This window comes from Aquarana catesbeiana, linkage group LG02 (genome assembly GCF_042186555.1).
Source record: "Aquarana catesbeiana isolate 2022-GZ linkage group LG02, ASM4218655v1, whole genome shotgun sequence".
Lineage (NCBI taxonomy): Eukaryota > Metazoa > Chordata > Amphibia > Anura > Ranidae > Aquarana > Aquarana catesbeiana.
Window position 1 is genome coordinate 236,848,589 of NC_133325.1, and position 18,072 is coordinate 236,866,660.

General features: G+C 42.6%; 2 protein-coding genes across 3 annotated transcripts in view; one reads left to right on the forward strand and one right to left on the reverse strand.

The window, feature by feature from the left end:
• BORA (BORA aurora kinase A activator) overlaps positions 1 to 4,863 on the forward strand; it is a 46,132-nt gene extending 41,269 nt beyond the window's left edge. For both annotated transcript variants that reach the window (XM_073614252.1, XM_073614253.1), the window contains exons 12-13: positions 2,216 to 2,378; positions 3,292 to 4,863. In XM_073614252.1, the coding sequence (XP_073470353.1) occupies positions 2,216 to 2,378; positions 3,292 to 3,353 (225 nt within the window). In that variant the 3' untranslated portion in view covers positions 3,354 to 4,863. The remainder of the gene's footprint in view (positions 1 to 2,215; positions 2,379 to 3,291) is intronic.
• An 8,732-nt stretch (positions 4,864 to 13,595) lies between these two features.
• The window catches only part of DIS3 (DIS3 homolog, exosome endoribonuclease and 3'-5' exoribonuclease), a 122,444-nt gene continuing 117,967 nt past the window's right edge, over positions 13,596 to 18,072 (reverse strand). Inside the window, exon 19 of the mRNA XM_073612670.1 lies at positions 13,596 to 14,389. Coding sequence (XP_073468771.1) covers positions 14,306 to 14,389 — 84 coding nt within the window. The 3' untranslated portion in view covers positions 13,596 to 14,305. The remainder of the gene's footprint in view (positions 14,390 to 18,072) is intronic.

An 18,072-nucleotide genomic window follows, 5' to 3' on the forward strand; every position in this document is an offset into this window, starting at 1 on the left:
GGCCTAACTGGAGTAAAACAGAGATCCCTGTTTCTGCATAGCAGAAACACAAGATCTCCATCTTCCTCTGACAGAGCGGCGGTCTCCCTTGTTAACATAGGTAGACCGTCGTTCTGCCTCTCCTGTCAACGATCGGTAGGTCCGTTGGACCTGCTAATTGGCTCCCACTGTGTCCAATTGCAGCGGGAGCTGGCCGCCAGCAGCGCGTACCCCAGACCCTGTGCACAAAATCACATACAGGTATGTGATTTCACACAGGAGGGCCACCCTGCCGCAGTATATCTGTATGGGGCGGTTCTTAAGTGGTTAAGGAGGAAGATTTTCACTAACTGGGACACATACTACTGACTGTAAGTTGCCCCTTGTTCTGATATTTCTGTTTGATTTTGGCTGCATTTAGGCTTTAAAGCTAGACACTGAGATGCTGGGGTGGGATTGGGGGATCTTGCTGCAGCAAGTTTGGCCTCCTGGGAAAAGGCCAAGGTTTGTCTCCTAGCAGTTTGAATATGTCTGTTTACCAGGTTCTTCTGGGTCAATTTGGTGGAATGAGAATCGCCAATTTCTATTCTTGCTATATTTTGCGGAGTAGTAGAGGCAGAATCTTGCTCTTGAGGAAAGGCTTATGCCGCGTACACACGGTCGGACTTTTCGTCTACAAAAGTCCAACGGACGCCGACGGACTAAAGCTGGCTGGTAATCCGATCGTGTGTGGGCTTCTCCGGACTTTCAGCAGACTTTTTCAGCCTCAAATCCGACGGACTTTAGATTTGAAACATGCTTCAAATCTTTACGTCGTAACTACGACGGACCCCGAAATCCGCTCGTCTGTGTGCTAGTCCGACGGACAAAAACCCATGCTAGGGCAGCTATTGGCTACTGGCTATGAACTTCCTTATTTTAGTCCGGTGTACGTCATCACGTACGAATCCGTCGGACTTTTGTGTGGTCGTGTGTAGGCAAGTCCGTTCGTTAGAAAGTCTGCTGCAAGTCCGCCGAAAGTCCGCCGGAAGTCTGTCGGACAGGCTGTCGGACTTTTGTAGACGAAAAGTCCGACCGTGTGTACGCGGCATTAGATTAGCTTGAATTGAGTCCAGAGAATTACCGGAGCATCTGATGCTAGTGCCAGAGGATCCTTGGTCCTGGCTACCAACCAAGGTAACTTGATGCATCTGGACACCAGGATGGCCCTTATCTGACATATCAGGGCTATTTCCCTTGGTCCAGGCAGTGATGACTGAAGTATTCTGCCTTCCAGTAGTCTACTCCTGGTATAGGCACAATAGTGATTGCTTGACATTGTTTTTCCTATCCATGAGATGATCTTGCTTGCTTCCTTCAAGGCTGCATGACTCCACTGTACCCCCTTGGTGATTGCTATGGGCCACAGCCATGGCTTTTTTTCTGATTGCACGCTGATTGGGTGTTCCTCCAGAAAGGGGGTCCAGTGGTGAAGAGCCTGCCTTTATTGCTCTGTGATCCAGAATGTTTGGGGGGCGGGCTAGTTTCCACTTGTGACCATTTTCTTTGTACCTTAAGGGATTGGAACACTCCTCCCCAACTGGCATCTGTTATCACTTTCCAGAAATATGCCAGAAAAGACAAATCTCCCCCCACCCCATTTTTCAGGCCGGGTTGAAAATCTGAACACTAAGGAATTTCTGTCCTGGCTGGACAGGAGCATGAGTAGATTGAGAGAGGGAGCAAGCATGTTCCATGCCCACATAATATTGTCTTGAAGAGACAATAAGAGACAGCTGTCACGTTGTCCGATAGGACTTGGACCTCTAGTCTCTGAATCCTGCCTTCAATGCCTGACCCATCGCAAGGAGCTCCCTGTGGTTGGAGGAGGCACCCCAAGGTGTTTTTACTGTACCCCAACAGCAATGGGCAATTCTGGTGCCTACTTCATGCTCTTGAAATCTTCTCCACCACAGACCATGTCTGCACAGTAAGTCCTCATTGGCTTACTATGGGGGCACTCAGAAGGGTGGAGGTGCCAGCGGGGGACCCCAGGAAAGGAAAATTGTGGCTCCTGTGTGCAAAACGATTGCACAGTGTAGACAAGTATGACATGTCTTTTTTATTTTTAAAAAGGAAAATTCCTTTAGAATTACTTTAATCTGTATCCTGTAGTCATTTTTGTAATCAAACATGACCAGTATTCTTTATAACTCACGTGCATAATGGAAAATTTTTTTTTTTCCTTCTAACCAAGGATTTTTCAGCTTTGGAAGTTCGAGGACATAAGCTGTTAGACGTTGAGTCTCCAGAATTGGAGGATCCCAATCATAAAACAAGTAATAAATTACATCAGGCTCTTCACTCTGGAACATGGAAACTCAGCAGTGATCGTCAGTTTACCAGATTTAATAAAAATGGTATGTGTGTGTGTGTTTGTTGTTTTTTTTTTTTTTTTTTTTTTTTTTTTAATAGAAACTAGACAGTACAACGGAAGTTTAAAGCATAACTCCACTTTTGTTGAGAAAAAAAAACCATAATCCTTAATGTACACAGATCACCCAGAGGGGAATAACAAACTTTGCTGCAGATTCCTACCTTTTTTGTTATTATGAAGAAATCCATGTGTGTTTGTCTGTGTGCCTTTGTTCTGAGTAGGTCTAATGTGAGTGGTTTCATAATCAGATGTAGATTTACAGGTCACTAATGAGGAAATGAGGAAATCTGCTGGGCCTGCATCACATTAGACATGTTCCTATTGAAAGTATCTCTTAAAAAATGACATTTTTTGTTGCAAGGGATGCCTGAAATCTGACTTGTATCTTGGGCAGATTTCTGGGAAAATTGGTGAGCCAATCACACAAGTAGGAAATGTTTCTGGGGAATGGTCAGTACACACTCTGCGTACAGAACTCCAGGTAGCCATATTGCAATGTATTCTCAGAAAATTACATTGGGTGCAGATTGAAAAGGAAAGGTAATTTTTAATAACCTTCAATTACAAAATGATTAGTGTCGCAATCATATGCACTATATTTTTTTCTTTATTTGCTATTTTTTTTTTTTTTTTCCCCCCACGAAAGTGGAGTTACCCTTTAAAGGGTTTCCAGGATAATACCATATTCTATCACTGCCTCTCCTTTTAACTTCACATTTGCAGATTTCATCTCTGCCCCTGCTTTTAACTGTTCTCACAGCACTCTTGAGATAAGATGCAGCGTTTTGCAATATGAATAGATTTAAACTTAGGCAGATAAAGACACATATTAGTTTAGATTTATTCTGTGTTTTTCCGTTCTTGTGCTAATTTTTTATTTTTTTTTTATTTTCCAGCACGACTCCAGAACTCCCAACAAAGCATGGATGGAAGGCCTGTGTCAAGTTTTCTGCAATGATCTTCCAATAGGGAAAAAAAAAAAAATCTGTGAATACTGATAAAACTTGATCTTAACCTATGAATGTGAAAAGGTGCTCTGTGCCACTAACCCCAATGTGTATTTATTCCAAAACAACGGTTCTAAACCAAAGGCTTTTTTTATTCCATTTTTTTCATTAAGTTGGACAATACAAAATTTCATATGCATGTTGCATGATGTGTAAAAGCTGGCTCCCTGTGTAGATGTATTCAGCTGCCATGTATATTTTTCAATTGTACATTTGATGTATAAATAATGGGCAGATCTGTATAGATCTGATTACCACTCTCTGTAGTGCTGCTAAGCAGAAGTTATTTTCTTCAATGTTCTAGAGCTCCAAGGACAGCTGATGAGCAATAACCTGTCTACCAGTGCTAAGTAAGCACATCTCTGAATGATTGATGTTTACGGGCTAGTAAAAAGGTGACTGTAAACAATAGAAGTCCATTATTTCTTTATGTAGTTAATAACACAGCCTTTAGTCACTGCGGTGAAATGCATTTGAAGGTTAAGCATCAACAAAGGCACCATTAATTTATATACATTATGGGATTCTGATGTTTAGAATCTAGAAATTGGCCTTAAAAGGGCTCAACTTTCTATAGCCAACAGCATTGTTCTAAATTTATATTATCCCTATTTGCCAATGTAGAATTTTGTTAAAATTGTTTTGACTTAGAATTATGACAATAATTTTAATATATAAAGACTTGCACATTTTCAGCATTCCAGATTACCATTTGTATTTGATATATACCAGTGCCTGTTCAGGAGAAGTACTCCAGCACCCAGGGGGTACCTGTACTTAGGGAAAGATGGAAGCTGCAATTATTAACCTCCTTCTAGAAATGTTGACCTAGGAAAGCCATGTTGCAGATCATGAGTTATGACTTTACTAGTTGCATGCTTTTCCCAGGTTGGTGACACATAATATTGATTTGCATAACTATTCTGGGTACTAAAGCTAACAAATCTATGTGCCAGACAGGTAAATGGCTTCCTCTTTTTCTAGCCATGCAGATTCACTTTAAGGTGAGGTTCCAGTTGAAACCTTTATTTGTTTTGGATAATGAGAAAATGTGAAAACCTTTTGTCAGCTTTTTATTACTGTCAGTGTCTCTATTGGGAGATTCCCCTCTGCTGTTCTGGTGACTTTAACATTTCAATTTCCTCCCCACGTTTTTCCACCAGGACAGGTTTAATGTCCCTGATAGAGAAACCTAAGCCTATCGATTTTATATGCCTGATGTAAATTCTCACACTTCCACAACCTAGCTAAGCCAGAACCCTGCAGCCATCATGGTTAATCTTTAGTACTCTCTCAGAAGTGTCACTGCTCATTTACTGTTGCTCTAGGTGATGCACTAATAACCCCACTCCTAGTTGTGTTAATCAATCTGCAGCCAAAAAAGCTTTATTAAAATTTTGTATTAATCAATCTGCAGCCAAAAAAGCTTTAAAATTTTGTGTTTAAAAAAAAAAAAAAAAAAAAAAAAAAAAAAAAAAAAAAAAATCAGCTTTCCCTTTTTACATAAAATATCAAACTGTTAAATGTTTGACCGTAACATTTAATGAGTGCTACCTTTTTATTTTATAGGTGTAGATAACAACCTAACTTTTGGATGCTGTCTGAGTGTTCTTTATGCTTTTTTATATATTTTAGAAGTTTAGTAAAAGTTAGAACCACTTGTGTAGTGATGGAGCCACTGCTTCAGACACCCAAAAGTACAGGACTACGTAGAAGTCTCTGCTTTGCATTGGTGATCTAGATCTCCCATTTAGACACAGTGGTGCTCAAACAAGTAACTGGCCCTTTTCGGTGGGCTGAATTTAGCCACAATGGTTTTAGAATGACCATACAATCTACTTTAGATTTACCATCTGCTTGACTAGATTGTTCAGACACTACATACTTTAATATATCTAAAGGAGATTACAGAGTTGTATTCAAATGTGTGTGGCCAGCTTTACATCTGATGTTTGGAAAGGTGATCCATCTGTTCCACGAATCTCTGGTACTATCTCTTTATAGAGAAAGTGAAAAAGAACAATGCTGCTCAATGGCACAATGATGGTATCTGACAGTGACTTCCTTTTGTTGATGCAGTTTTGTGCTTTATATGATGTATTGGGTGTTATTTACGAAAGGCAAATCCACTTTGCACTTCAAGTGCACTTGGAAGTGCAGTTGCTGTAAATCTGAGGGGGACATGCAAGGAAAATAATAAACATTTGAACTTTCACATGATTGGATGATAAAATCAGCAGAGCTTCCCCTCAGTTCAGATCTTCCCCCTCAGATCTACAGCGACTGCACTCCCAAGTGCACTTGTAGTGAAAAGTGGATTTGCAATAGTTAGTTATTAGTAAATAACCCCCATTGTGTTCTGTGACTGATATCTCAAACTGAGGGTAAAAGGTCTACAGAAGGACATCATTTTATCAAGCAAATAAAAAAACGAATGTTGGTAAGGGTTTTTTTTTTTTTTTTTTTTTCAGTTCACTATTGTGTTTACAGCCTCAAATATTTCTTTACTTTTTTCTTTTCATTTGGCCTCCATAAGATACTTTCATTTGTACATGATTATGTTGCATTGACGGTGAGTGTGACATGTGTAGTATCTTCTAAACTTTTGTGTGCTCATTAATATGTACAAAGTTTGTTTATATATAACATTGGGTTCCAGAGGTTTGCTGCTTCTTTTATAGGTGGAGTTTTACATATTTATATATAAAAGTAGTTAATAATGGGGTTCAAGATGGCTTTACTATGATTTTGTTTTAGGGATCATTGTAAAAAGCGTGACACACTATCTGTAATAAATGTTGTTTTTATTTTGACGCTCTGCATTTACAGTTTTGCTTCTTATAATGCGGCTAAAGTTTCTGTATACAGGCAGTCCCTGAGTTACAAACATCTGACTTGCATACAACTCATACTTCTTGTCGTCTTCTGACATTTTGTGAGAGGAAATCTACCCCTAGGAAGGGAAATTCTCTCCTGTAAGCGTTCTCATGGGGGGGGGGGGGGAAGAGAAATGTTTCTCCATTGAAGCTTTAACACTAATCTTTGTTTCCACAACAACCCAAAAAAGAGAACATTTGGTGAAATCTTCTGAACAGGGGCACAGACAGCAAAACAAATGTTAAGCCTCGTACACACGGTTCGATTGTTGAAAGGGGATTGTCTGACAGACTGTTGTCCTGAATTCTTACCGTTATTACGCTCCTTTTAGACAATTGTTTTCCAATTTTTCAGCCAGCAAATGTTGGATGATAGGCTAGTAAATTTTCGGCGGACAACGGCTCCAGGTCTGATTTTCATATGGTCCGTACACGAGTCGAAAGTACAAACAGGCATGCTCAGAATCAACGCTCACCAAACACGAAATTAGCAGAAGGGGCCCAAAGGGTGGCACTTTAGAGCTGAAATTCCTCGCAGTACATCACTACTTTCGTGTTTGTGGCACGAGAATTGTGTACAGTTGGTATACAAGACAAGATCCTGGCACACGCCCTTTTGACAAAAATCAGACGCTCGGTTGGCCAACAATCGTACCGTGTGTACGAGGCTTTTCAGGGGTGTTAACCCTTCCCTATGCTATCCAAAAAACTTAAATAAATATAGTTTGTTTTTTGGCTGGAGCTGCACCTAAAAAAATATACTTGTTCCAACTTGCATACAAATTCAACTTACAGCGGAACACTAATTTTTTTTTTTTTTTTTAATCTTAACATCTATTAAATCTTCTGTCCTTGTTGTTTTAACTTTGGCTAGTAAAACTTTTTTTTTTTTTTTTGCCAGTAAATACCTTTTTTATACAGCCCACTTCCTGTTTCTTGTCTGGTAAAAAGCCTAGGCTTATACCATCAGGCCCAGCTCTCTCATGAGTGTTTGCCAGGAAGGGGGAAGAGTCATAAGAGGGCCAATGAGAGCTGGAGGTGTGACCCTGTGTGAATCCAGGAAGTGAACAGGCAGAAGCTTCAGCTGCCCACAGTGTAAAATGGATGCAGCCAGACTCAGTGGAGGGAGATTTCTGCAGCATATTTGGCAAGTACAGAATTGCAATATATATTAAAAATAAATAATATGCAAAGTGGTTGGAAGGAAGCTTCAGAATGGCAAAGCTGTTTTTATTACACATTTATGTGAGCAGACTGCAGTTCCTCCTTTAGGAACAAACCTGCAGAACCTATTTTGTTTGTAACCTGGGGCTGCCTGTATTTGTCAGTTTTATCATACTGAGAAAATCGACTTCTGAGGGATACAGTAATGCTGTGCTAAATCCAAACATTCCCCATGCTGAAATCCTAATTCTCTTCCTGTCCATTTGGGAACATTGGGTGTTCAGTACACTTTTTGCAAGGTCTGAAACCTGTTTATTACTCCATAATGGTAGACAAAAAAAAATTATAATGGAAAGAGTAGTATGCCCACCTCAGATGTGGAACCCAGGAGCTGAAGAAATGTTTCCACGTGGTTTAGTTCTCCAGCAACGCTTACCAAGAAATGAAAAATACATTTTGGGTAGACTGGCACTTTTATGAAGAATAAAATGTGTCCAATCTCCATCTCCTATCCTTTCATTTGATGGGCAACCTCAATGACCAGTAACGTTTCCTAGAAGTGTGGAGTTTAGCTCAATGTTTACAAGTAAATTAATTAATTTGCCCTGATTTCCTCAAATACATAAGTAGGAGTCCAAAATTTGTATGTTTGTACTGTCACTTTCTAATCCAGACAGCCCTGTCATAGCACTGCCAGGATCTGACCTCCTTGTTCTATTCTACCTCAGTTAAAACAATACAGCTATGTCAACATCCTCCCAAGTCTGCAATGAGATAGTAAGGGAGCAGTAACATAGATGAGATCCCCCCCATATGTCCCTGTGGAAACTAGAATTTAGTGAAATATGGAGCAGCATACAGCAGTTTATGATAAACCTGCACATCAATCATAAGAAAAATCATTGAGAGCGTGACATTTAGATCTCATAATTATGTATGCTGTTAGCATAGGTTGAATAATGTATTAACAACATGCAAATAGCAACAAGAAGAAGGTGACTTGTTATAGAGAGGAATATGGAATTATACACAGGCTTCAAAAAGTTAGAGACAGTGTAACTCTGTAGCAATTGCAGCTATCCTGTGTGAAATTCTTTGGTTGTTCCTTGCACCCCTGTTCTGACAGTGGCTGCATTGCAGATTTCTTCCTCAGCTCATGTACAACTGCACAAATTCTGTCCGGTTTTTATTTGGTGAGATTTACCGCTCTATTTATCCTGATGATTGTTCACCTAGGCAGAAAGACCAGTAGGGCAGCAGATGTAGGTAAACTAAGCATCACTTTAGGTGAACAGTAAGTAGCAAACCATGTCTTTCAGGTGCAAAAACAGCAGGAGGGAGATGCATTTTTCAACTGAGAAAAGGGGACATGAAAAAAAAATAAAAAAAAAAAATCACACAATACTCCCTGACTGAGGGTTACTTTGTGAGGTTAAACCAAATGAAGCTGACAGCAAATCAATCTATGACTCTGCTCAAATAGGGATACCACCTAGGTGGTTACCACACCATTCACTCTAGAGCAGGGGTCTCAAACTGTGAGTCCCATCATGTCTCTGCCTGTGGGAGTCATACTTGTAACTGTCAGCCTTGCAATGCCTCATGGGACTTGTAGTTATGCAACAGCTGGAGGGCCACCAGTTTGAGACCCCTGCTCTAGAGCCTAATAAATTGGAGTTAACTCCCAACACTACACCAGGCTTGCATTGCAGAGGAAAGTGAGTCTTCAGAGACTGAGTCAAGCAAAGCATGTCAAAAGCATCTCAAAGTGAAGGAATTTGGGGGCACCATGAAGCAAAATTTTAGCACCTAGAGGGCTTGGCAGAGCTGTTGCAGTAAAATCTGCAAGCACACCAGCTGGGAATAAACTGTACTCAACATCTACACTAGGGAGACCTCCATACTAGTAAGACCCTAGTCTGAAGCAAGCAGCAGCTGTTTGAAGAAATTTACAATAAAAAGGGTCTTGAAGTCATCTTCCTAAGGACACTAGCAAAAAGTGAAGCATGGCCTGCAATTTTTGTGTTTTAATGTCCAGGCTGAGCTGCAGCGATTCACAGCTCAGGTGGGAGAATCTGTCCACAGAACAACTATTGGTCGTGCATTCCACAAATCTGGCTTTTATGGAATAGTGGCAAGAAGAAAGCCAAAGTTGAAAAAAAAGCCATAAGAAGTACTGTTTGCTGTGTCCCCCACATGGCTTCTCGCAAACATGTGGAAGAAGGTGCCCTGGTCAGATGAGACCAAAATAGCATTTTGCTTTTAGGCCAAAAAGCTCTATGTGTGGTGGAAAGCTAACACTGCACATCACCTTGAACACACCATCCCCACCATGAAACATGGTGGTGGCTGCATCATGTTGTGGGAATGCTTTTCTTCAGCAGGGACATGTAAGCTGGTCAGATTGGATGGAGCCCCTTGGCTGCTTCTCTGATTAATGCTCCCCTTGCCTGGCCTGTTACTTTAGGTGGATGGCCATGTCTTGGTAGGTTTGCAGTTGTGCCATATGCTTTCCATTTCCGGATGATCAATTGAACAGTGCTACGTGAGATGTTTAAAGCTTGGTATATTTTTTTATAACCTAACCCTGCTTTAAACTTCAACTTTATCCATGACCTGTCTGGTGTGTTCTTTGGCCTTCATGATGCTATTTGTTCACTAAGGTAATCTAACAAACCTTAAGTGGTTCACAGAACAGCTGTATTTATACTGAAATTTTAATTACACACAGGTGGACTCTATTTACTATCTAGGTGACTTCTGAAGGTAATTAGTTCCACTAGAATTTAGTTAGGGGTATCAGAGTAAAGGGAGCTGAATACAAATGCACACCACACTTTTCACATATTTACTTGGAAAATCATTTATCATTTTCCTTCCACTTCACCATTATGTGCCACTTTGTGTTGGTCTAGCACATAAAATGCATTTATGTTATTGGTTGTAACATGACAAAATTAGTAAAATGTCAAGGGGTATGAATACTTTTTCATGGCACTGTATGTGGAGAGTAGTATGCACTGCTTTGATCAATGAGTCCCCAGTAGCTGGAAAAAGCTCAAGGAGTAACTTTCCAAAATCATGGTGGTCAAAACTCTTGATCTGCCTCCATTAAAATGCCACTGTGCAAGTTTGCTAGTTGATTCTGGTTGGAGACCATGAGCAAAGTGGGGTGGAGGAGAGGCAGAAGAGCATTTACAGCCAATATCCCCCGCCAATTCCAGAAGTGGCAATAGCCTCTGGAATCGATCAGATCTAGTCAGAAAGGCAGCATGGCGCACACCCCTGAGGGAACCTGAATCAGTGGGCTAAAGCAGTGTTAGTGACAGACCTCCTCTGAAACAAGGAACCTGCTATCAACCTGAGAGGAACTTAGTGTGTCCTCAGGGTTCAGCAGGCTCGCCAAGGTTTGTCCCATGTGCTCCTACTCGCAAATGCCGTTTCTAAATGAGGGTCTTCCCCTGCGGCGTACTCACAGAACAGATGTGGATTGAGAGAAGTGCACAGTCAGAAGTCTTTTACGCACTGTCAATAGCCTTAGAGGAACTTTCGGTAGAGAGCAACAAAACTTAAATAGGTAAACACTATAACAAAGTAATCTCTAAGGCCAATAAAAGCTAGGCATAACACTGCACGTTTGAATCCCCCTGTAACCTGTGCCTTTTAAACTGCTTGTGTGCATGACACTGTGCTATGTCTTATAGATTAACACTGAAATTTGTATCACAGATCTGTCAAGTCATGTATAGGCAGGAATTGGTTTGTTTAAAGGTACAGGAAATCTTTGTCTTCCTTTTTTTATGTCATTGGCCTCATTACAGGGTTCAGGCTTTGTCCATCATGGTGGGCAGACCCTAGAATTGGTCTTCGGGGTCTGGGAGCCATAGGAATGGCCCATGACCCTGGACCTGTATAGCACCCTGTGGCTAAATACACACCACGTTCCAAGGTGAGTGCTGAACACAGGATTCAGTGCCCATGGCAAACATTACAGGCTGGTCCCACCAGCAAAGGGTCTGGTTATGGGTCCCAAGATATATTCAAGTCTAACTGATGCTACTGAACGATAAAGGCAATAAGCAGTCAAACCTTGATAAAAGTGTCAGTTGAAGGATGTTAATAAAGATCTGCTGAAAAAATAGTAAGAAATTAATCTCCAAGAGGAAAAGGTGTCCATCACCTTAGGATGCCAAAAAAACAAACTGGAGCTTCACAGAGTGGGTGGTGTTATATGGATAAACTAGGGAGCAGACACAGCAAAGCTACCTGAAGGTAGCAGCATATAAGAATAAAATGAATTCTGGATTTCTAGAACGCAAGCACCTCTGCCTTTGTTTTTGGTGCTATAGCAGCATTTAACCCTCGCTCTGGGAACTGATTTCTGTGTACTGTACGATAAAGATATCCCAATTTTTCATAAAAAGGGTCAACAACCCTTTACGGCAGTCTTCCTTTGGCATTTAAATTAAATGTAATCCTCATCCTATTTCTAACATTTCAGCTGGAGTTACAATGGGGTGTGTGTGCGTGTATAAGATAATGAATACCCTTAGGTGTGAATAGGTACATATAGTTTGTTTTTCCTGTTCAACTTCAGAACAAAGATTTAAAAAAGCTCCATAGAAATGTTTTCTTTAAATGTATGTTCATGCAGAAAAATGCATAAGTTTAGCTGCATTAGTAATGGACAAGTGTGAATAGGCCTTTACCCAACCCCCTAATGTGAACCTAAACACTTACCTCAAGTATTAAAAAGGGTCCACCCATCCAAAAGTTGCTTGGAGAGTTAAATCAATTAAAAACGTACTTCCTGCTATAGTGTTCCTGACTCCACTCCTGCCAACCTGGAAATGTTGGGTTTTCTAGCCCACCTTTGTCTGATCTCCATGTAGCAAGATCTACCTGGTAAAATTTTAAACTCTGCTTCTGTCCACCAGGGAATGTCAAGTATTCCTGCCCACTTGTATATGCTTCACTAAAGAAGTCTCCCTGCCATTATTTCTAACATTGCTTATGTCTATCTGGGAATTTTCATTATACCTGCCCACCTATGTATGTTCCAGTAGCAAGAACTCCCTGGCACAATTCCCGACTTTGCTCCTCCATCTGCAATTTTGGGTATTCCTGCTCACCAATGTGTGTTCAACTAAAGAGATCTCACTGCCATAATTCCTCTCAGCTCCTATCTACCATAAGTTGCTTTCAGACAGCACTGTTGCAGTTTATAATAAAAACAAACAATCAGTAGATGTGTTTCTGTTGCCCTTTTTTAAAGTGGAACTCCAGGATTTAACTAGCTTTTCAATTATTGATCCTCTCCCTAAAATCTCTTGAACTGCTGACACAGTTTAAATGATAGTGCTTTACTTTTCTGTCATATTTCAGTGATGTCATATTTCATTAGGAAACAAGTGCTGGCACTCTCTCATGCTGTGCATCACATCTGAGCAGGGAAAGAGGACTACATTTCCCGTGATGCAAAGGGAAATACAGGAGATGAGTGTGTGCAGTGAATTGGAGAAGGAGTAGAGGGAGGAGTTGGCTGCTTCTGCTAACCTGAGAAACAGCGTGTGCAGAGAACTGGAGGGTGAAGTTGAAGCTAAGGGCTATATCTGCTATCCACAGTGGTCGGCTCAGACTCCCGAGTCTGCCCACTATAGTGAGCAGTGACGTAATTACATCTCTCCTCACTGTAAAGAACTAAGACGGGGCAGAAACAAGACCGGTGGTCACAGGGATACAGAGCATAGCTGCCACCTGTCTTACTAAACAGGATGTCAGAGGGATTCAAATAATGAACCCTGGATTTCTCAAAGATTACACAGCGGGGAGAGAAACAAGCAGCACATGGCAGTGATGGCGAACCTTGGCACCCCAGATGTTTTGGAACTACATTTCCCATGATGCTCAACTACATTGCAGAGTAGGGTGCCAAGGTTCGCCATCACTGCACTAAGGTATGACAGAACCAATACAGTCAGCTAAAAAATGTTATGCCTAGAGTTGCACTTTATTTGTTTTAATACCTGAATATAAGGGAACCTACTTTACAGAAAGCTAGATTAATTTATAGGGGTGTCTAGTTCTCGCAGTGAGCAGTTTAGAGTAGACTAATATAATACACATAGAATGAATAAAAACACAAGTGCAGACTCTAGGTTAAACATAATCTTTATGCATTTCAAATAATACAGGTTTGCACTTTACAAATGTGTATCCTTGAAAGTATGTTATTGTTGGATTTTGGGCAATTTGAAAAATATCAAATTCATGTTAAAACAACATCACAGATAAAGCCATAAACAGCCTGCAATGAGTATACATTTAATAACAGAAAACTAAAAAGTTATGTAAACCAATCACAGTAAAAGTACATAAAACCTCTCTGCCATGTAATATGTATATATGCTCATTTTATAGACATGTTCTTTTCAAAAATTTTCAACATTTTGTACAAAACTTTGCAGAAGTTGAAGGTAAGTTACAATAATTGTGTTATGTAAAACATTTTTAATAGACGGGCCATGCTCATGAAAACTTCACCAAGGCAAGGCACTAATGGGACAAATCTTTAACCAATGTCATGGCCCAGGGGAATATAGCAAAATTAACACACTACTCAAGTTATGTGAATGATTAGGGACATGTCAGGACCGTGTTATTGTTCAATTGAACAATATTTCTGAATATCTGATGGTATATATTAAAAAGACCTTTCCTAAAAGGGGAAAGAGTAAAAAGGGAAAACAGAAGATAAATAGACAATTGAAACATAGGGACTAAAGAACTAGGAACCAACGTGGAAAAATTGTTTAAATGTCCACCTGTAATGCTCCCAGGGATGTATTAGGTTTTGAACATTTCTATTTTGCCCGCTTGCACTTCTTGGTTACTGGCTCTCCATTCGTGTTTTTTTGGTCCCTCTCGCTTATGGTAACACCAGGAATCTATTATAAAAGAAGAGCGTTTATAAGAAGCACATTCTCTAGGAAAAATCAAACATTCCACAATACAAACTGGAAGTATAGAATGAATTTAAAAAACAAAACCAATAACCTAGCCCACCTTTTTTGTAGATTAATCTAACAAGGTCTTTGGAGGGATGCTCCAAAAACTAGTACTGGCACTAAGAATGCTGGAAAAATAGGATTTTTTTACTTACCGTAAAATCAGTTTCTCTGAGTTCATTGACAGACACAGCCTTCTTTATTCCTAACGATGGGGTTATATCACCTCTGCAGGAGTAGGACTAGGCAGAACAAAAACACTTAGTCACTCCCATGGGCCGTCCTCAGTCTGTATATAACCCCCTCCCTGCTCCAGGTATTTAGTTTAGTAGCAAGCAGTAATAGAAGTATAAAAAAAAAAAAAAAAAAAACTTCATAAAGGGGTGGGTGCGGTGTCTGTCAATGAACTCAGAGAAATGGATTTTACGGTAAGTAAAAAATCCTATTTTCTCAGTCGTTCATTGACAGACACAGCCTTCTTTATTCCTAACCATAGGGATGTCCCAAAGCAGTGCCAACATGAGGGGTGGGAAAACGAAAAATCCCGAGGCTATACAAGAGCGAACCAGGTAACAGGAGTTTCACCCAGGACAAGCTGGAACCCCACCTGAACGATATCCCCTTCAAGAGGGAATAGACCCTCTAAACAGCGGCCTGCAAAAAAAACCTGCGGCCAAAAAAGGCACCCGCAGATGCCAAACCATCCACCTCGTCGAACTTGTGAAAATACACAACCAGTGGCCAACCTGCACAACGGCCGCCTGATGACAGAAGGCCCAAGAAGAACTAAGTGCCCGAGAAGAATGCGCCATAACCGGGAAAGGAGGAAACCGATCCTTGACCGAATAGCCCAGACACATCATCTGTCCGATCCATCCAGACCAACAGACTCAGTGGCTGGCAAATACATCCAAATCCCCCAAAACACATCCAGGCCAGATAAAGCCAATTCCTTGGTATGTGCTGACCAGGGACACAAGAATCCAACCCAATGTCCTTATTCAAATGGAAATCCAAAGATGGAACTATGTAAAAAAGGGCGAAGCACCACCTTAACCTGGGTAAGGTGAATGACAAGATAACGCCATCATTCACGACACCAGTAGAGGTCATAGCCACCAAGAGGCCACCTTCCGAGACAGAGTAAGCAGTGGAACCTCCCGAATATTTTGAGAGAAAGATAGAGAGAGGCCTTTGAAGAACCGAAAAAACACCAAGTTCAGATCCCATGGCGGTGGGAGAATCTGCCCCCGTGGAAACAGACGTCTAACCGCTTGAACACAAAAGGCACGCACCAGGGAGCGCGAGACCAGGAGACGCTGAAGAAGACCGCCCAGGCCGACACCTGGCCCTCTATGGTACTCAAGGTCATAGGTCAGAAATGGAGCCACCTAAAAGGAATGAGGACAAATTTGATGAAACATGGCCCAAAGAAGGTCCCACCCCGTGTCCCAACCCTAGCCAACTGAGGTATCCGTCTGACAGTGTTCCACTCCTGGAATGCGTACCTCGGAAAAGGGCCAGAAATAGACATTCTGCCCACTAGAAGAGGATACTGGCAACAGCCAGGGTCGCCAACAGCCTTTTTTGGCCCAACCTGGTGAGGGACATAAGCCACTGCTGTTGCCTTGTCCAACTGGATCCGTACTGGGAGCCCCCGTGATCCAGACCTAGTCTGATCAATTGAAGTTCCGGGATATTACACGGTAGCCCAGATTCTACCAATAACCCCGAGCCGAGCTCCGTCCCAGGACATCTCCCCACCCGGACAGACTGGTATTGGTGGTCACCCTGTTCAATACAAGGGGAGAAAGGATCTTCCCTACTGAAGAACCAGAGAATGAAGCCACCAGACTAGGGAACCTCTGGTTTCCTGACTCAGCTGAATCTGATTGTTCAGAGACCTTGGACATTTATCCCATTATGCCAGCATCTCCCCCCGAAGGGAGCCCACATGGAATGGTGCAAATGACCTTACCTCAAAAATAGGGTAGATAACATCAGACCCAACACCCACATGTGGATCCGCAGAGGAGCCCACCTGCCGGATAGTAAAAACGCCGCCTGCCACTTCTGGAGTCTGTCTAGTGGAAGAAACATGCGGGCCAGAGCTGAAGCCCGGTCAGGCTCAGATAAACCAATGTTCCGGCAGGGCCAAAGCAGATTTCCGATAGTATAGACGCCAACTTAAATCAGAGAAAGTCTGTATAGGAACTACATTGCTCCTCGGGGTAATCGAGAAGTCGGCGCAGAAGATCGCCCAGGCAGTCCAAGACAGTCAACCCCCACTGACGTAACCATGCCAGATCCAGGGCCAACACCTCATGAACACCCGAGAAGTGGTGGCCAGATCAAAGGACCACACCACGCGCTGATAAAGCTCCGCACCCACAACAAGACGTAGGAAGTGCTGGAGTCGGGCACATAACAGAATTCTTAACCATTCGTGATGTCATAGAAGTCAGAAAGACCCCATGGAGTGCCACCGTTGCGTGGACGGACTACATCCTGAACTCCTGTACCCACACAAGGCAGGTCAAGGCCTTAATGTACCCTTCCCTCCATCTTTTAGACTGAGAACAGGTTAGAATAAAACCCCCGACACTGTTCCCAGCACGGGAACTGGGACAATCACACTCTGCCACAACAGGGCTTGCACAGCCCCCCGCGGAGAACAGCAAGCAGTCTGGCGACAGACGACCATTGGAAGCAACAAACTGTTTGGAGGAACACAGCTGGAGAACTTATCTTATAACCGGACAAACTCAAGACACGACATGAAGTAATTCAGAGTAGCCCCCAAAATACATGTCTAAGCACCACTGAGGCAACAGACTCGGCAACCAGGGGAACTGCGGCCAAGAGGCATAGAGGACAAACTGCAGCGCCTACCGAATAGGTCCCCAAGCAGCAAAGGCGAGGGGATTCTGCTCCCCCTCCAGGTATGCCAGCTGGGCCCTTAGAAGCCAGAGATTCCTTTATTGGAGCCATGGTTGCCTCGAGCAGCCTAGAGACAGAGGGGTTCACTACTGGTGTAACAGTCCCCTTCTGAAGGGGGGACTCCCCAAAGGGGTACCTTCCAGCAAGCGTTTTTGGAAACACAAAAGGCACTTTGGACACTTCCAGTCTTCATGGACAAATTTGTCAAAATAAGAGAGAGAAGGGAATGCTTTCGTCACGCAAGACGACTTATCCAAGAGGGTACAAGCCCTCCCCCGCAGCCACCGCTGCATCCCCGATCTTGAAAGGTTCCCACACAGATGTAGGATTGTTCAACAGGGAAGGTAGGGGAGGGCAGGAGTGCCCTATACTAGGCTATCTGCCTAAGTACCACACCAAAAAGTCAGGGGGGGTGGGGGTCCCACCCACCGGGACCCCTCTGAAGTCCACATAGGCGATGCTGACTGAGGCCCCCCCAGACTCCCGCAGTGCCACCCCTCAAGAAAGGGGGCCGCCAAGAGGCCTAGAAGGCCGCGGGCTAAATGTCTGGCTGCCCGCCGCGAGCATGCGGCCTGGGGGGGACCAGACCGCAGTGGGCCACAAGCCATGGCCTACATTTACGGATGCCGGCCACAGTGCGTGGCCTGCGGGGAGACCGGACCGACGAGAGCTGGTAGGCTGCA